At 41.4% G+C, this 20,038-nt stretch overlaps 3 protein-coding genes across 3 annotated transcripts; 1 reads left to right on the forward strand and 2 right to left on the reverse strand.

The window, feature by feature from the left end:
• On the forward strand, nucleotides 1-5,188 carry styk1b (serine/threonine/tyrosine kinase 1b). The gene is made up of 10 exons (XM_072394056.1): nucleotides 1-374; nucleotides 1,240-1,295; nucleotides 1,514-1,684; nucleotides 2,652-3,008; nucleotides 3,094-3,275; nucleotides 3,401-3,475; nucleotides 3,840-4,048; nucleotides 4,160-4,200; nucleotides 4,339-4,435; nucleotides 4,526-5,188. Exons 2-10 carry the CDS (start codon nucleotides 1,241-1,243, stop codon nucleotides 4,716-4,718), a joined length of 1,380 nt encoding a protein of 459 aa, XP_072250157.1. The 5' UTR covers nucleotides 1-374; nucleotide 1,240; the 3' UTR covers nucleotides 4,719-5,188.
• Nucleotides 5,189-5,397: 209 nt separating this feature from the next.
• On the reverse strand, nucleotides 5,398-11,698 carry phc1 (polyhomeotic homolog 1). Its single transcript, XM_072394057.1, has 14 exons — nucleotides 11,569-11,698; nucleotides 10,673-10,797; nucleotides 10,476-10,586; nucleotides 10,311-10,376; nucleotides 10,064-10,207; nucleotides 9,621-9,788; nucleotides 8,748-9,479; nucleotides 8,524-8,656; nucleotides 8,225-8,403; nucleotides 8,045-8,108; nucleotides 7,858-7,945; nucleotides 7,370-7,541; nucleotides 6,397-6,634; nucleotides 5,398-6,294 (listed from the first exon to the last, which is right to left on the reverse strand). Exons 2-14 carry the CDS (start codon nucleotides 10,787-10,789, stop codon nucleotides 6,143-6,145), a joined length of 2,364 nt encoding a protein of 787 aa, XP_072250158.1. The 5' UTR covers nucleotides 10,790-10,797; nucleotides 11,569-11,698; the 3' UTR covers nucleotides 5,398-6,142.
• A 1,723-nt stretch (nucleotides 11,699-13,421) lies between these two features.
• m6pr (mannose-6-phosphate receptor (cation dependent)) lies at nucleotides 13,422-18,372 on the reverse strand. The gene is made up of 8 exons (XM_072394058.1): nucleotides 18,023-18,372; nucleotides 16,536-16,708; nucleotides 16,176-16,342; nucleotides 15,861-15,970; nucleotides 15,362-15,492; nucleotides 15,155-15,281; nucleotides 13,629-15,072; nucleotides 13,422-13,597 (listed from the first exon to the last, which is right to left on the reverse strand). Exons 1-7 carry the CDS (start codon nucleotides 18,026-18,028, stop codon nucleotides 14,950-14,952), a joined length of 837 nt encoding a protein of 278 aa, XP_072250159.1. The 5' UTR covers nucleotides 18,029-18,372; the 3' UTR covers nucleotides 13,422-13,597; nucleotides 13,629-14,949.
• Nucleotides 18,373-20,038: the final 1,666 nt, after the last annotated feature.

Here is a 20,038-nt window from a genome sequence, read left to right on the forward strand (position 1 = left end):
TCTGATTGATATCGGTGTGAAGCAGCACCTGTCAAACTGAGGAGGGAGACTGAAAGGAGGAAGAGGGAAATAGTGTAAATAGGTGAGAAGAAGGATGTAGTGCAGGTGAAAAGGGTGGAGTTAAGGAAGCACAGAAGGTGGAAGGCAGGCAAACAGAGAGCAGCAAATTGATCCCCTGAGCCTCAGAGATCACCTGAGAGAAACAAGACAATGAGGACCTGAACAAAACAGTTCAACCTGGGCTCCACACTCGGCTGAGATCATGTCTGGAAAGTGACGGACCGTATGAAGGAGGGAAACGTGAGCCTGCAATAAAAGGATCTAACTTCTCGTTTATTTTCTTTAAGGGATAGTAGTTCATTGAAACACTGGAGGTAAGACTTTATACACAACATCTCACTTCTGCCACACTGTCACTGTATCTGACTGTAAGACAAGAAGGCAGCAGGGATGTGGTGTGAGCTGATTTAAGTGCATTGTGTTTGTTTAATAAAAGCTTTATTTAATCTCTGATGACGTAACTTTTAGTGATCTTATGACAACTTTCAATGTGAATCGAGGCTGTTCATGTTTTGGGTGTGTGGAGCGACACAAGCATTAATGTGTAAAAAAAATGCAGATGAACAGGTTTAGAGATATTTGATCTGACGTAAAAGGATGAAGTTTCTCCGTGTGGCCTTTTGTTTGTCTTGTATAATGACTGTAAAAACAAGCAATGCACTTACAGCTTCAAGATGGCTCAGATATAGATGTTTTCTCTTTTTTTAATACATATTGGTCAAACTAGCACATGGAGTAAAACCTCGTCTACGTGCAGCAGAATTTATTCTGCAAGACCAAAAGTTCTGGTGTGTTTTCATACTGAAAATATAAAATAATTAAAAAAATTAAAACTGTTGTCTGTAACAGATAGAAAACATGAACAGTGACACGGCGTCTGAAGTGCCAGGTCTCAGTTACACATTTGCGCAAACACCTTGTGTTCCAGGTTACCTTTTAAGAGTCATGTTACTATTTACAGGCTTTCCTCACAACATGGAAAGACACTGTGACTCCATCAGCTTTATTTTTACCACGTACATCTATCTCTGTTCATCCACAGCAAAGGCTTTCATGATTTTTCTGCATAGTCATATCGTAGCACATGGAAGCAATATAAAAGCTTCCAGCAGTGCACGAGGAGTGGGCAGAAAAGAAAACATTTCTTTCAATCTCTTCATCTTTTTTTACATTTGATAGGATGTCTACTTTGTCGGGCGGAGACAACCGCTGCAAACACGGAGACACCATCTGTGGTGAGCTGTTTTGGCATGAATATAACTTCTGTTCACTGTGTCTGAAATTCACAACCCTGCTTAAGGAGACGCTTTCGATGGTTGTCTCAAAATACACAAGCTGTGGCTGTCAGTTGTGCAAACAGGCCAGCAGATACTGTGCAAACAGGTCTTTGAGATCGTCATATCTCAGACTTACGGGATCACTGATGTTTCCTTGTGTCTTTTCCTGTTTGAAGAGATCCGCGTATATGAGCAGGAGGTGATCGTCGTGCCCATCCTCCTGCTGGCCAGCTTCTTGGTCACTCTGGTCTTCATACTCCTGCTGCGCTACTGCCCAGAGAAGGTCGATCGAATCCGCCCACAGGCCTCAAAGTCGACCTCCAGGAGAGTGCTGCATGGGATTGATGGTAAGCGCCTGGAATGCACCTGCCAGACAAAAACAAAACGAAAATGTATGCGTTGTTGCCGTCAAAACCAGTTAGTCGTCTCTCACCAAATCTTTGTAAATGGCTCTATTAAGAGTTTAAAGAATAATGGAAAAAGCAACCACCTCCTTTGTCTAATCATGCTTTTATGTAACACGTTTATTTTCAGGGTGATAGCTGTGGTTCATGTGCACTATATAAACATTCCTCTAATATTATAACACCTCATAATGATGAAGAAATAATGAGGCAATTTATAGTATTAATTGTGATTCTAATTGCTTGTCTTTGTAGAATTAGTGAATACCTGCCAGATGCAACATTTTCTTTAATTCAAAATGTCCTTATACCAGCATTAATTACTTTATGAGTTCGAAATGAATGTTTTCACCATAAACAAATGTTGAATAAAGAGACATTTGTTGTTGTTTTTTACCATCAAAACCATCCCTGTGTACAAAAGAGTTGGCACGCTGTGTAAAAAGGAAAGGAAAACACAATGCAATCAATAAAAAATCATTTAACCACATACTTCCTTGAAAATAGCATAAACACAACATATCAAATATAAAAACCGAGTTGATTTAAAATCGTCTCTTTCAGGGAAGGCCTGACTCATTTTAGCGGGACAATGCCAAACTAAATTCTGCATGTTCTTTCATGACATGTTGCACGGCGTGTCAACTTATTGGGAAAGATGACGATATTTGACACAGTATTTGCACAGTTAATGAATTCTGAGAAAAAATGTTCACTCTGCCCTTTGTTTTATATTTTCAACATATAGTAGAATAAGAACAGTATCCACTGGATAATTTAATCTTCTACCTGGTATCACAACAAGTGCATCAATGTTCCATTACTTGTTAACAGTTCTTTTTTTTTAATCTATTCTCATGTTAATCCTTGTAGTTTTTACTTATACTTATTCTTCTCTTGTTGTCTGTAGCTCCTCCGGGTATCAATGTACTTGAGCATGAAAGCATCGCTTTGGATATTCCCAGTTCCTACTCCACCTTCCAGCCCCCATACACTTACCTAACCAAAACCCTCTCCACGACCGGGGCCACACCATCCGTCACGCCTTCCGTCACGCCCAGCCCCCCACCACAGCCCTACAAGCCCAGTTACACCCAGAGTTACACCCCTGTTGTCCAGCCTAGAGAGTTACCTCGCCAGAGGCTGCCTGAGTCCTTCAACCTGGTCACCCCTATGCCTGGTGCCTTCTCGCTGCGCTCAGACACCTCTGTGTCCCTCTACAGGGCGCGTATGGAAAACAGGAATGTGGTACTGCGGGTGCTAAACGGTGAGAATTTAAAGGGAAATTGTTTGTGGCTTTTGCAGTTCTTTGCAGTATCTAATGATCTATGTTTTATTCGTACCCTCCACAGACTCGGCCGACGCCACGGAGAGACACAGCTTCCTGGGCTTTGCATCCTTCCTGGCCCAGCTTGGACCGCATCCATTCCTCCCAGAACTCTTGGGTGTGGTCTCACTCCGAGCTCCTCTGGTCACAGTCGTGGAAGAGCTTGAAAACAGAGACCTGCTCAGCTTCTTGTGGCGATGCAGACAGGTAGAGTGTGAGGGACAAAAATCGGACAAAGCTCTGGTTCTTCTGTGTGTGGGGTCAAGAAATCATTTAAACAGCAACAAAATATGTCCAAATGTAAATCCTTTGTTTTGTGTTTGCTTACCCAGGACAATGTGGATCCTCCGTGTGAGATGACTGAGAGACGAATATTTACTATGGCCAAACAAGTGGTCCATGCACTGGTTAGTAGGCTGCGTTACACCTTCACCTCTACAGCATGTTTCACTTCCAAAATGGTGACACAACTGTACCCGAAAACCTCAAAGACCATTATTTTTCTTTGTGTTTTGACATCATAGTTTCATATATTTTGACTTTTGTAAACAGAAGAATTTCCAGTTTACATTCAAACAATCATTGAAATAATCATTAAGATTACAAGAAACTGTTCAAATTGAAATTTCAAGAAGCTTTTTTCATTCTTTTTCTGAGTCCACATCATAAAACAAGCTAATTCTCAGTCTGTAAGTCTTCAGAAACATCTTCATATAATCTGCACAGAGTTGTCTGTTTAATCCTGAGCTTCCTGTCTGGCTGCACAATCAGGAGTTCCTTCACAGCAAAGATCTCCTCCACGGAAACATCCGGGCCCGGAGCGTGCTGGTCAGTAATCACTTCACAGCCAAGCTCTGGGGCCTGCATGGAGTCTACACAAGAAAGAACAAAGGAGCCACTCAGAAGGTTGACCCCAGCATGAAGAAATGGCAGGCACCAGAGCTCTTGGTCAAGAAGCCAGCGACTCAGAGCAGTGACATGTGAGATGTTGCTGTTAGCGTACTCTGATTTAGATCTTCTGTAGGTTTATCACTTCAACCTTAAACTGGATGGAAGACTAACTACTCTTGCCTTTGTGTGTCCCTCTCCAGCTGGTCATTTGGTGTATTATTGTACGAGATGACAACCTTGGGTAAGTTCAACATAGATCCCTATAAATCAGATAACAAATCTTGTAAGTGATTAGAAAGCCTTTACTTTACCAACAATGGTTATTTTAAACATTATTTTGAGTGTCATATGTCTTTAATTTTCTCTTTTTTCTCTCTAGGTGACGCTCCGTTTGCCGAGATCTCAATTAACGAGCTCCTGCAGTTCCATCAAAGAGGAAAAAGTCTGAAAAAACCCTCAAACTGCTCCAACACACTGTGAGTGTCGTCTACATGCTCCAGACAATAAAACATCAAAACTGAGAACATTCTCTGATCACAGACTTTCCCCCTTTTTCTTTCTCTTAGACATGCCCTCATTAAAAGCTGCTGCCAGTGGAAAGATCAAGATCGTCCATCCTTGGCTGAAGTGAGCCGAAAGCTTGTTTCGGGAGAGAAAGGTGCCTCTGATAAACTGCTAAAGGCGTCCGGCCCAGTTAACATTGAACAGTACCTGCAGGAGGCAGGATACGGAGAAGCCAACAGCTACACTGTTTTCTGATCGCTGTCGGTGCCAAAGAACAAAGAAAATTGCACTACTGTCTGAAGTCCTGATGCTGCACTTTTATGCAGTGTCAATGCAAGTGTTCCAAACTGTTTACGAGCGCTTTAAGCCATGAAATGGTTCCATGCAATAAATTATTCTGCTTCTTTAGAGTCCTACAACAGAAAGGGGAAAACTCCACGTTTTGTTGTTTAACTTTGGGAACCTCCTTAACACCTTATTCATGTGTCTCTGTCTGTGTGGGCAATACCCAACCTTCCAGGTTTAGTGAGGAAAGTTGTGATATCGCTGAAACAGATCAATATATTGTAAACCTGACTGGTGCACAGCTGCTACAACCTGAACTTGGGGTTGATCCTGTCCATATATGATGGTTTGCAATTTTTTTTTTCTGGAGAAGGCCAACATATGTTAACAAATATAATACATGTATGTGCTACAAATGCATTTTTTATTATGCCAAATCATGCTGAGTTATGAAGGTGAAAGACACGTTGACGTTATTTAATCATTTACTGTGATATATCTGCATGATGTTTACTCTGGAAGGTCGGTGATGAGCAAGAAATGAGCTCAAACTGTTTATACAAATGAATGTGAATAAAAACGTAAATCACCACAAGGCTGAGGATGACCTTTCTCAGTTCATAAGTTGAAATCATTTTTGTGCACACGGTTCCAGTAACAGGTACTGTTTATTGATAGTACTGCATACATGTACAGAGAGCACTTCCATTCAGCCCTTAGAGAGAGCAAACCATGAACAATGCCTATTCTCCGGGTAGTTAAATTGGTTAAAGCTACTAAAACTATTTTGTTTCCATGAAAAAAATAATTCAGATTGTACTACAAAAATGGAGAAAATACAAAACTAAACTTTTAATAACGTCTAAAACTAACTACTAGATGCGCCAGGCTCTTCGAGTGTCATTTTTGTGATTGGAGCCTGGGTCGAACATCGATAAAAACACAAGCACAATACAAAAAGACTAAAAATAGAAATGTAATTGACTGTTGACATCAAATCATTTTACTAAAGTTAAAGCACCTTTAAATGTTCAGCTAGAAGGCAACATTCCTTTTTTGACAAACGTTTTAGCCCAAAAAAACCAAAACCTGGCAGATTTGCACAGTTTCTCAAGTGTATGAAACATTTTTAGTCACAGTGACAGAAAAAAGACCGGACGAACACTACTGACGTGGATACTTCAACCTGTGGCGTCAGCCGCTCACCATTCACACAAAACAGCATGTAACTGTCACATTCAGTGTCCGGATAGTCAACTCTGGTTCTACATGTGTTCCCATGAGTGATGGGGCACCGCTGTCGTGTGATGAAATAAACCGCATTCGTACGGTCTCCAAGAATCTCAGCCTTACTTTTTAAGGGTCCAAGTGTTGATTTAAAAGCAAAAGAGTCCTTACTCGCGCAGACTGTTAATGGAGGCACAGATCTTGAGTGCTGGACCCAGCTTGATATTCATGGTGGAGATTAGATGGTCTTCTCGCAAAAGCAGCAAAGCCTGCCCGTCTATCTCCTGCGACAGAAACTGGGCGGCCAACTCCTCGCAACCTAAACGCCACAGACACCCGGGGAGATATGTTAAGCATGAGAGAAGATGCTACGCTTGCGTTACCAAATCTGAAATGAAGAGTGGTCCAACAGAACACTGACCCTGCAGTGTGGAGATGAACCTGCAGACTTCTTCCACGCTCCACTGAGCAGGAGTCGCAGATAGGAAGTTAGCGCCCTCTAGTGGGAGGCTTCCGGGCGCTGAGCTGTCAGACTGAGGAGCACTGTGAGCGGCTCTGGTGCAGGAGTGCGAAGAGCTTGGGGACAGTGAAGGAGAATCATCCTCCTCTTCCTCCCCATCGCTGGTGACGTCTTCTGAGCGGCTGGACTCAGAGTGACACTACACAGCGGACATTGAAGTACTAAGTTACATGATTTGTTGACGTTAAAATCAAACAGCACAAAAAAATTAACATCTCAACATCTCAACACTTAACACTTTCTGAATCATCATGACGATGTGTCACAAACATGACTTTCGCAACAAGGTTAAATCATTTCCTAAAACCATTAGGGCCTGTTTACTTGCAAGGCAACTGGCTTAGCATGACACAATCATAGAGAGAAATACAAACTGTTGTGCTTTAGCTGCAGGTACAGGTGGTTTTTGCCTCCTCTTGAAGTGCTCTATTGATCTGGTTAGATGAATTACACCCATGACCTTAACAGTTGCACGAGAAGCTTTTCTTTTTAAAGTTTCAGTTCAAACATTTTCTACAGAAGTCCTCCAGATGGTTCTGTGTACCAAACCACCTGCTGCATCAGGTTGAAGGTCTGTAGCTTGGAAAACATGATACTAAACAGGACACAGTGGTATATTTGTTGCAGACTCTTCCCAACAGAGGAATAATACACATCTGCTGCTGTGGTGAGCAGGCACAACATCAGGAATGTGTACGTGTGATCAAAAATAAAGCACAGCGCCTGTTTTCAATGTGCAGAATCAGACTGAATCAGACTGATACTTTATCAGTCCTTAAAGGGAAATCATAGTTTATCAGTACATATATAGGTATTAGTCAGAATATGATGAGCCAAATAAAAAAACAAAAATATTTTGGCCTATTTTTCTCACCTTGACAGAAAGATGCTTGCTTGCTATTTTATTAAAGGTGATATTAGAGCTGCTTCTGCGAGAGGGGCCCCTGCGCCGTGCAGAGCTCTCCGTGGGCGCTGGAGGTGGCGCTTGCCCTGCAGCAGTTCTCCCTCTGCTGCTCTTGAAGTGCTGGCTGCAGCTCACATTGTACCTGTCAGTTGAAAAGCACAGTCTGAGGCTGCTCGCTGTCATGCAACCCTCCACCAACACACATTAAAGAGGCGTCCAGCCTCTCAACCAACTGCCCTCCGCTGGTTTTGTTTTAAACAATAAAAGTACAAGAAAGGACCAATCTCAAAAAAGCTCAAGTTACACCGACATAAACTGGTACAGCTTTTGTGGAAGCTCATGTTTTTCTTTTGTCTGTCCTTGGGTACAGAACGTAGAGGTGACTGAGACCATGTAAAACAACCCACAATCACATAAATGATTCTGACACTGAAGGTTTGACAGCAAAAGAAATGCACCTCTTAGCACAGGTATTAGAACAGAACCTCTTCGATCCTCTGAACTGACTGGCTGGAGCGAGGCATCCACAGTACTCACACTTTAACACTGCAGGAGAGATGAAAAACCACACATTCAGCATACTGTCCAAACAGACGGGTTTTGGGAAATCATACTTAACAAATTAATCGATAAGGCGTCGCTTACATGGGGGGCCGTTCTCTGTGCGGCCAACCAGGGCAAAATCTCTGTCTTTGAGGAGTCCGGCAACCTGAAACATCAAACACAAGCTTTAAGGTAAGATACATCTCCTCGTGAATAAGTGCATGGCCACGATTAAGTTTAATATTTGAGTTTTTGTGTATTCTCATGGCAGGATGCACTTACGGGGAAGGGCTCCGCTCCCTCCTGAATCACAAAGCCCTCGATGAGATGAGTGAGGACTTGAGGTTTGACCACTGCCTGGGGAACAGGCGCTCTGTCTTTGTCACCGTGGCCGACTCTCGATATGGGCAGAGGTAAGGAAAGGGTGGGAGGAGATGAGAATGCAGCTTCAACAGGAGGAACTGTCGAGGAAGCACAGAAACAAAAAAAAAGATGATTTTTTTAACAGTTTTCAAGTGTCATCATTTTCAGGCACAAATATAAAAAACTGGATTTGATTTGGAGAAGATGACGTGACACACCTGAGTCCTTCGTTGGGGCAGGGGATAAAGGAGGAGCAGAATCCTTCATGGGTGCAGAATCTGAAGATTCTGCCATCTCATTCGGTGCATCACAGTCAGATTTTCTCTTCAGAGAGCCAATGGCAGGCTTTGTCTAACAGTATGAGAAAAAAGAAAACTGTTACAAATCCCTGAAAAGTTACATCTATCATGACGCTTAACTTGACCAGTGCATTTTATCTCACCACAGCAGTATTGCTGGAGACTGAGACAACATTCCCACCACATAGACTTTCCTGGGCTAGACAGTTTCGTGCCTGAGCAAGAGCCAGTGTGTTTCCTGCTAGGCTCTGCCTGGCTCCCACCAGTTGGACAGGGATGTGGGGAGGGTTGTGACCTCCTGTGGCCAGACTGTTGCTTGGTGGAGCTGGGAGAATGGGGGGCGGGTGTCGAGGGGGAAGCTGCACGGGTAGGCGGTGTCCCTGAGCTGTCTTGGGCTGGATTGGAACAGGACCTTTCTCAACATTGGTGCTGGCCTGTTGCAGCGGTTGCACCACCAGAGTCTGCGCGTTAATGTTGGTCTTTGGTGCCACCGAGCCGATCGGGTAGCCCTGGGCGGAGGTAGTGACATTTGACGTGGGCACCAGGATTACAGGGGCAGCGGAGGAGGACAGGAGGAGCTGGGAGAGAGGAAGTGCAGGAGAGGAAGAGGAGGAGGAAGGGGCTACCGAAGCAGCAGGAGTGACAGTCATGGCAGCCTGGTTTCCAGTCTTCACAGTCATTGGGTTGGTGCCAGCCTGTTGATTAAAGCTGGGTTTTGCCATTTGTTGGTGCATTTGCTGCTGAGCTGTCTGGGGGAAAATCTGTTGCTGCTGCTGAGTGAGAGGAAAACTGGCAGCATCTTTCCTCTCTGGAAGCTCAGATTTGACAACAGCCGCTTTGGGGGTGGAGACACAGTGTAGAGCCAAGTTCTGCACCTGGGAAATGCAGAAAGAAATGGTTTGTGGTGAAAATACATTTGCTCTTAAATGAAGTCAAACACCAGCCATACAAAGCCAGACTGTCAGACTTTAATTAGCACAGATGTCACATAATGGATGTGGGAAAAGAAATCAAACCTGATCATTGTCAGATTGGGCACTCGACGTGGTGGAGGCAGCTTCATGCTGTTGCTGCTGCTGTTGGGGCTGTGGTTGGGTCTGGGCAACAGTTGCAACAGTAGCCGTTGTACCACCAGGCATGAAGATGAGCTGAGAGGCAAGTGGAGCTCTAAGAGAGCGGTTGACCTGTATAAGGAGCAGCACAGGTGGCCATAGCACATATTCTGTTAATGACTTACGGCTTTTCTGTTATTACCATGGTTCTGTCTTACTTAGACGTATAGTATTTATCATTACCGCAGCTGTTGAAACAGCTATTCCACAGAACTCATAGAATACACACTCTCGTTATTAATAACAGCAGATACCAACCCAAACACTGTATCAAAAATCTGCAACACAGACAAATGTAATGTATGTTACTTTAAACTGGACACGGTGGATTGTGATTGTTAACTCACCCTAAGATACATCTGTCCCTGTCCTGCAGAGTTTCCACCCAGCAGCACCGACTGGTTGAGAGCTGTTGATGTTGCAGAGGTAGCTGAGCCGTGTGGTCGAGGGCTGGTGATAGTCACTCCTGCAGACGTGGTGCTTGGATTGACCTGCGAGGAACAGAAAGTCAGACATTTATAGTAAAATTTATCAACGGCTTAAAAAACTGCTGTCTAATGAATAATTCTGATCATTTTTAACATGGAAACTTACAGTGGTGGGCACTTGAGACATGCTGTTATTTGGAGTATTGGACTGGCGACTGGCTGCAAGTGTGGCCTGGTTTGAAGAGAGAAATAAAAGTGTAAAACTGGGACGCAATGCTTTTCTTACAATATCGTTGTTCTAAATGGAAGATGCTGTCATGATTCGGGTTACCTGTTGCACAGCAGCCAAGTTGTGGAGTTGAGCATTATTGATCTGCTGCTGCAGCATGAGCTGCTGGAAGTACTGAGCTGCATTAGGCTGCCTCTGCAATGCTTGGAGAGCCTGAAAAAGACACATTCATGTCTTACATCAAGGCTTATTTCAATATTTACATTTTGGGACATCAAAGTAATATCACAGCTCCTCACCTGTACAGCTTGTCTCTCATATAAAGACATGCGGGCTATCTGAGGCGCTCGGGAGTTCCCACTTGTCTGAGGATTTCCATTGGTGTTGCTTGTGTTTTGGTCTTCCCCTGCATCCATGTTTGCAACTTCAAACCAAAAGGACACTCATCAGGAGTTGTCACAGATTGTTTGTGCTCTATCTACTGTAAGAACTTTACATTCATTACATAATTACCAACCGTAAATATCTAAACATGAAGCTTGGTGAACATCTGATAAGCCTCAACGGGGCTACATGCAATATAATCACAAAAATACCAAATTCTACAAATTATTATTATTGTATCATAAGCACATAAAAAGTGTTGTGAAACTTGTTGGATCGTGTTGCTGAAGTGCATCCTCACATAACTTTAAATGATCAGAGGTGCATTACTCTTTATCACAGCTCCTTGTACAGTGCACAAAGATGTAATTAAGATCTTACTTGTCGCAAATTGACCAACATCGTGCTAACAAACAGGAGTACTGTGTTTTTTTTTTATTTACACACCAGTTATTAACATGATAGAGGTGTACGAGAGAAAGATGAACATGGAGGAAAAAGTTCAAAACATCAGGGGAGGCTAACTATCCATCAATGGCTAACTTCAATGGATTTCTGCTACTTGTATTTTTATCTCAAAACAGTCTGACAGACCACACTATAAGTGTTTGAACCGCAGTAAAAACTGTCGTTTTGGGGTGCAAATACTGAATTTACTTTCCAGTGTAATACAACATGTTGCATTAAGTAGTAATTAAACACAGGCTAACTGCTTAGCATGTTAGCTGCTTTCTGCAGACAGAAAGCTAGTAACTTTAAGTCCTGCAACACGCCAGCGTTTATCGTATTTTACTTGGAATTATATTCTTACCTAATCTTGGGTTTCTGCGTCTTTTTCACAGTTAAATGCAGCTAACTTATAACTCCGATCTTGGTTTTAACTCCCAACGACAGACCCTTTCAGGGTTTTACCTCCAACGAAGCCCCGCCCCTCTCCAGTCTTCTTCTTCTTTGTGTACGCTGGCGGAGCGCTACGCTGAAGGAGCGGACAGCCTCCAGGCGCTTTCTGTGTCGGCGTGGTGAGACTTCTTCTGCGGGAAATAAAGTTTATTTCTTGGAGCGTCTCAAAAAATAAGGCTAGTGAATAACGGGGCTCTTTATCAAGCTATACTGATTGTGGAAACACTTTTCTGCAACCCACCTTTACGCTTAATTATAGTGATGCAAAGCCTTACAAATAAGGCAAATTCTTAGTTCATTGTTATATGAACACTACAATAGGCTATAGAGAAATAAAGGCTAACTAAGCAACTAACTAAATAAAAGGGATTTAAATAGTATTTACTAAAACAAAATTCTTCATTCAAAGACACTGTTAAATATTGGTGTACGGGCAAATTCCTTCAGTAAACATTCAAAGCTTGGATTAGAGTCTTCCCATTTCATTCTTCTAACTGATGTTATTCCCCAACCATTGTGCTGAAAAAAGTAAGAAGTAAAATCCTAGTGTATGTCTGTGCCTTCTAAACAAATGTCTCTTTATTGAGCTTCAGATCTTGTCTAGTTTTCTTTCTCATATAAAGTCCCACATCAATCGAAAATATTCTAATAATCATACACTGAAAAACATTTTGTTTCATGCTGTTGTTCACAGAAGGTACAAAAACATTTTATATTCAATTTAAAAATATTTAGTGTTTTTTTTAAAAACAGGATGATTCTTAACTAAAATCTTAACAGAAACAGAAACAGAAACCTCTGACTAACCAACTTTAAAATTTTTCCATTGAGAGCTTTCCAGAATAACTTTCCTGGGGGTGCAGTCTTCATTTGCATGCTATTTCTAATACACTTATTGGATTATGTAGCAATATCTATTTCTCCAAGGAAGATCAAGCTGTTGACAGGATTAGTATCTGACATCCCAGTTGCCATTCCTCTGAAAAGTTGCCAACAGTTCTTTTGGTAATACGTCAAACCCTTTTACATAAATATATGATGTAACTAATGGAGTGAATGAGTTGTTTTCTTTGAGCAATGCATCCTTTCATCCAATTATCCAGTTTAAATGGCCTACTGGTTTGTTTATATTTTAGATGGCATATTCTGATTTCATCCTTTCTAAGAGAATCCCAATATGGAGCTACGTGAGAGGTGAAGAAGAGGGACGGTAGAGACAGAAAGATGAGACACAAAGTTTGTCACCGTCCAGAATTATCATTGGTTAGAAGGAGCACGATAGAAGCAGAAGCTCAAGGTTCAAAAGTGCTGTCAACATGCATATTTGACAGAAGTTAAAACACTTTTATTACAAGTTTATTTGGGAGCTAATATTTCTAGATGCATATGGTGATTAAAGACTACTTACAAATGTATGTACATATCCTGACATATTGTATACCGTGTACCTTGCACCCCAAGTGGCATACTGTATAATTGGGCATCCTAGTTAGGTGTCATGGGTTAAAAAAAAAGAAAACAAACTTCAGTATGAGTATATTAGGGACAGCCCCATGAAATGTTCATTTTAGAAGCCAGTAGAACAGTAACCACTGTGGCTCAGTAGATGGCAGTAATACAAATAGTGAGAAGGCCATGTAAGAGAAAGATTTGTAGCAATGCCAGAGGTTTGATGTTTTACTGTATTATGCAAATGAAATGCAAGAATGTAACATATTCTTGGGTGTGTACCATAAGTTCACCACGACAACAGGAACATGTTAACCAGTTTTATGGTTCATCTTTAATAGAATCCAAAGCAAACAGTAAGGTCCATGACTTGCAATCAGTTCTAAGACAAACGCATTGCAACAGTAAACCAAACCTGGATGTTTTTCTATCTGCTTTAGCCACAGGTGTAACTGTTTCTGCCAGATACTTTCAGGACACAATTCATTGAACTAAACAAAGAAATGTCAACACATAAATGACACAAACAAACCAAATAAAAGAGACATAAGTGCTTATATGGACCGGCCTCATTCGGTCAAACCGAACATCAACTTTTCCATTAAATCCAAAAAGCCAAGCTTCGTCCTTAGCTACATGAATATTAGATTTATGAAAACATGTTACAAATCTCAGGAATGGCATCCTAAAAACCGTAACACTGTTACAACTTTATTAATACAGCGAGACAACAGAAAGTGCTGTCAGTGCCACTTTTTGTGTTTTACTGCAGAAGCCGGAAAGTAGCGCTAACATTTGTCAAACGTGAGTTTGAGTCTGGTATTTGAGTCAGTTACAATGTAGGTAGGCAGGCCCGCATTTATACACTCTGCTACTCACCGTTAAATAGGTTGGTGATTATAAACATTGGCATATCGCAGTTAATGCTCATTCATTCTCTCTAAATAACAGTATATATACCTTATCTCTAAGGAATAATTTATGATTAGAAGAATTCACAAGTATTTTTTTCTTAATATGAAAAAATAAAAGTTCCAAGTTTGAATCGAAATGGGGGGGATTCCTCTTGAAATTAAACGAGTAGGTTTAATGTGGGAATTTAATGGCAACGCTGACCTTTCTGATGAAAACGTAGGAAGACAGAGAGTTACACCGATCAAGCTACAGAACATCACTTCTTAAAGGGATAAACTGATGTAGAATCATTTGGAAGAAACAAGAAGAATATCAAACAAAAAAATCTAACTCACTTTAGCTTTGGTTTTTGCAGCAATTTCTACTTGCAAAGCAGGGCTGTAAGTACAGTCACTGTGAATACAGTTAAACATTCACATATTATCTGTCAAAAATCAAAAACGATTAACGCCGAATTACAAAAGCAACACCACTGGTATGTTAAGTAACCTGCAGCAAGCATTACCCCCGGTTTGACAGCTCATTGCATCTTACACAATCATAAAACAATTAATAGCTGAGCAGGAAAAGATGAACAGAACACCACTGAGTTTACAGCACGTACAGTAGAAATTCAACTTCTTAATTTTTCTCCCTTTTTTTCTTTTCTTAAGTCAGATTTCCACTAAAGATACTTTATTGTGACTTTGTAATCTTGGGTGAATCACTTGTTTGTTTGCATCATGAGATTTGTAACAGGAGACAAGTCTGTCTGCCCATTAAGTGTCATGCCCTCCTTCTGGGCACGAGTCCAGAATAAGCACAAAGTGTCAGCAGGGAGTGACTAAAACCAGGCGAAGAAAACAGACTTGTGTGTACCAATAACTTTGTCTAATGTGAAAAAGTAACCTGTGTCACACAGTAAAAAATGTCTGTCCTGTGTCTGAGGTCACATTGGTAGTAGGTGGTCATCTCTTTCTTCTGGCTCTTCCTCTAAGGCGTCTGTGGTCAGTCCCCTGTAAGCTGGAGCTTTCTCTCGATTTTGTGATCGGCACACAAAGTCACAACCGTCCTGCAGGGAGGGAGGAAAGATTGCCTGGAATTTTTGCAACATTTAAAATCTTCAACTAATCCCTCAACTTGATCAGGCTTACCGCTGTTAGGTTCCCGACTTCCACCCAAAAAGCATAATTAGGGAACTGCTCCATCCCTTTGGCGCCAACAATCAGCCGCTGGTAGAGGAAACCTCCAATGAGGTAAACAGCCAGAAGGCAGAAACCGCTGAAAGAAGAAAGCAAATGATTTGTATATCATACCACGTGCAGCCTGACATTAAGGGCTTACAAATTGTCTTTACATACATGATGAGTATTATGGAGCCAGCGCTAAGATGGGATTGAATGACTGGACACACTGCCTTGGAATCCAGCTCGAACAGGTAAAAACATTCGCTTGTTCTTTCCCTGTCCTCCATAACCACCTCCAACTGACCCTGGGAAAAAGACAGGCGCAAAAGGTTATCACAGCTTACACACACTCGGAAAAAGAAGACTACATCGTTTAAAACATCAGAAGCACAATCATTTTTCAACCTATGTCAGCTTTTTGTGTAAAATGCACCGTGCCATTTATTCCCGTTTGACTCAAACCACTGCATGATGTAAAAAACATGCAAGTGCAACGGTTCAAGTAGAGTCACGCTGCATTACTGTACATATACCTCTCAGAGGAGTTGTCTGTCTGAGGCGCCTTAAGACTTGTGAAAATATCACTCAGTGGAACCTTACTGGATCAAATATCATCTCCACAGACATGTAGCAACAGGCCACCTCTAATGCATATCAGACGCTTCTTTTTTACCATGTCTGTACTTGTGCTGCAAGAGATCATAACGATAGCTTTCCTCTTTTCCTTGGAGCAGTGGGCGTCATAATGGTCCCCATCGTTGTAGATCAACATCACCCAGTCACCTAGAAGAGGAGCAAAATGCCAAAACAAACATGAAATTGATCAAAAGATTTATTAATGTCTCTTAAGACCCAGATTTATCACGCTCTTAGTGTGCCTCGAGGCATCATAACATTCTGTCATCCCAGAGACCACTTCAAAGACGAAGTATTCCACACTTAATCAGAACAAAGTTGGAGTGATTAAAGGAGAATTTTTACTTCTTACTTCCTCCAATGGCCTTTGTTGAATTATACTGGCCGATCACCGTTACCGTCTTTGGTGATTTCTTGTCTACTTGAATAACTCCAGCTCCTGCGACACCCCCAGCATCCCCACACAGCTGGAACACATACGTGTAGCTGTCCTCCCCAATGGTGGCATCTACTGTAAAGCTGCCAACATGAGAAAAACAAATTCCAGTTAACATAGAACACAAAAATGAAATGGCAAAAACACCAGTGGGCAGAGGACAAAATGTGTCTCTCAAGGTTTGATTTCTGGTTGATAAGAGTTAACCCGAAGAGCGTGTGACATCATATCAGTGGCAACGACCAGTTTGTGTTACACAGAGGAGTCATGTCTTACTTCTTGTGGGCGAGTGGCTCTAATTTATTGAGGACATTCCTCTCTGAGACAGACTCAGACAACAGTTTGCAGGCCTTGGTGCCGTCAGTGGCGAACACAACACTCCCACACAGGGCCAGCTGGATTGCCATGGTCCACACCAAGATGGACCCTCTTCTGGGAAGACTAAAAACCTGGAACATATGTTAAATGATTTGTTTCTAATTACACTGTTTACAAATAACAAGTAACTCAGTGGGAACAGTGTGATAATTCGACAAGAGTCAGTATCAATAATGAAGGACAACATACAATTCACTCATGTTCACGTTGTGGTAACATATAGTAATTAGCCAATTTAAAGCTTAAATGATCATTTGCTTAATTGATCAGACAGGTGACAGTACTGCACAGAACATCATTTGCTGCAGAAATGTTATTTCATGTCTGTCAAACTGTTATCTTTGGTAGGAGGTGCAACTAAGGACATGGGAACAAATTAGGAGTCTTTGCAACTGTCTGCTGGCAACAGAGTGCCTAAAGATAAAATCTATAATTAGTTCTTGGCTGAATTGTCTATCATGTGTAGACACAACTCGGGTTAATCCCTTGAGTTGGGTGCCTTTTATTTCTATTCCTCTGAAAATGGTCACACGAGAGCGATGTTTCCCCTAATCCTGGTCCTCAAGGCACACCACCTTGCATGTTTTTCATATTTTTACACTCTGCAGAAGGCTGATGACGACACATTCATTTGAATCAGGTGTGCTGGAGCAGGGAAACATGGAAAACATGCAGGACGGTGTGCCTTGAGGACCAGGATTGGGAAACACTGCGCTGGAGAGTGAGTGAAAAATCAGCCAATGAACAGAAAGTCTGGAGAACTGTTGATCAAGATCACTTTCAAAAACTCTGTGAGAAAGTCTGAATGCTTGGCTCTAGACCTTTGCTCGGGACTGCATTTTAACAACAAAATAAGAATTTCAGTTGTTTTCTGATTAGTTCCAATATGATGGGATACAATGGATTAGTAGGTCAATAGAACAACTGATAACTAATCACTGTAAAAATACTCATTGATTTAGACCTGATCCTCAAATCAATGTGTCAAAGTCTGTCAGATTATTGCTTATATAATCTGTTTCTCAGACTACTTTAAAAGGCATACATTTCATAATGTCCTCAATACAGAAATATAACATAAGAGAATGTTTTTAAACAGGTACAATCATGAGGCTAAACTGTCTTACTTAAACATTATTTTGGATAATTTACCTTTGTGCATGCAACAGTGTTTAAGTTTTTAGAAAAATAAGTCATCCGTATAAAGTAATCATGTGACAGGGAATTAAGTTGCGAAACCAAATATTCATTAGCGAGTATGAAGTATAAAATGTGTGCATGCAAAATGTCTGCTTCCCTCCACATGAGGTAACGAGCTTTTACCGAAGACTGTTATAAAGTAACCCTCTGATAAACTACAGCCTCTGCCAAGACTGTGCACCTACCTTCATGACCTCTTCTACTGTAAAGCAGTGGTAAAAGCGTCTCTCTTTGAAACAGTTTCACACAAACTGATGGAAATGTGGTCAGTTTAAGTTGCAAAGAGCTTCCTCACGCTAGCGTCGCTTCCTGGTAGATCAAATTAGCATTAAAACGGCAGTTTAATTGTGCGGACAAAGTCAAGTTGTCCCGCATGGAGCCCGGATATCTAAATTGACGGTGTTCTTTTTGTTCAAGACAATTTACGGTAGTTTTTTTTTTTTTGTTTGTTTCTGAAAATGTATGAAGTGGCATTTATGATGCTAACGGGCTACGGAGAGCTGCAGACTGCGGAAGTGAAACCAAACACAGACACACGCGCATGTGACCAACAGAAGCGCGACCAATCAGCGGCTGCTGCCTCTCACACCCGCATCACCTGACCAGCTACAGGTGAACGTCACCGAAGATCTGGAAAGCGCAGAACGACTGTTTTTGTTTTCTTTTATATGTTCTTTTCGTGGATCTGCTCGCCAGTTCACGTTGCACAGATCACTACATTACCACAAGATACTGTGCCATTCATGTCAGATACCTGCAGTGTTTACTGGGATCTCAAGCTTTAGAATCGTGCACCACCTTGCAGCCCTGAATATTAATGATGTATTTGTATTAATTATATATCAGTTTGATATGTAAAAAAAAATGTAATGCTATATTCGAATAAAAACAAAAACAACTTATAGAATATGTTAAGTGTTTTAGTTCTTGGAATGATATCTCGATTTTGATGCCAGCTGTACATTTCAAACCAGAGTGCTTTGGGATCTTATCCTCCACCGGGGCCAATGCTGTGTTATGCATTTGTATTATTGAATGTGATTCTAATCCACACTCAAATCCAAAGTGTTTATCCCTTTGTCAGTTGTTAGGTTTTCTTAAGAGTTTCTTGAAACTTGGGTTGATAGCTTTTGGGTAATCTTGCAAACAAACACACACCAGGCAATGATTCCAATCCTTCACCTCAGCTTTGCCTTGGTGGAGGAAACATCTGGGAAATGGTCAGTGGTGAGGATAAAGTATTTTTTCTTGATGTAAGATTGCAAAGAATTTGCAGATTGTATCTTCTAGGATAATCCCTACATAACATCACAAGGAGATTAAAAGAATTGGGAATATGAGAAGCCAAAAATAAAAAATTGGCTATGATCTTTGGGCCCAGCGCTGCATTTAGTTAAAATTCCTGCAATAATTTAGGAACACTTCTGAAAACTGTTACAGTTCATAGAAATATCAACGTCTTCTGTGGGCCAGAGCTCATTTTATTTGGACTGAGGTAAAGTGAAAAAGTGTTCTGTGGTCTGACTAATCACATTGTAACACTTTTTGAAAATCATGGCGCCCTGCTGTCCACATGAGTAAGAGGGAACAGATCCATCTCTCACGTTGTGAATGTAAATTTAGAAAAGCCAGCATCTGTCATGGTAAGGATATATACATTACTGCATGTGGTATAAATAAATGATATACGTCAATACCGTCAATGATCAGTCATGTATGCAGGTTTTGGCGCCCTCAATGCAGCCTATATACCTTTACACCTGTAGGTTATCGCTGTCACTTTTGATCTGATCAGAAGGTTACCTCCAGGTGTAAACGTGACTTAAAAGCCTTGTAAAGTAAATACCACTGTATCCACTGTACTGTTTCCAATTGCATCAGGATTTTCAAGTGACTCAGCAAAGCTAGGGTTTGTTTGCTAGATAGTTGTTTGTACCTTGCGTTTTCTGCTTATCAGCACCAGTTTGAGTACATTCCTTTAACCTCTTCAGCCTTTTCTTACTGTAATCAGGCTGATGTGTCTGTAACAGTGCCCCACTCACGAACCCATTTTGTCAACTCCTGCTTGATCCATTCAAAATGATCAAGCAATACCGATTGTACTGGTAACACTGTGGGCTAGTTTTTGTTCAGTGTTTATTTAACAATGACATTTTTTTTAATGAAAATACATCTGATACAGGATATAAATCCTATGCATC

This window comes from Leuresthes tenuis, unplaced genomic scaffold (assembly GCF_036924035.1).
Source record: "Leuresthes tenuis unplaced genomic scaffold, fLeuTen1.0.hap1 SCAF_10, whole genome shotgun sequence".
Lineage (NCBI taxonomy): Eukaryota > Metazoa > Chordata > Actinopteri > Atheriniformes > Atherinopsidae > Leuresthes > Leuresthes tenuis.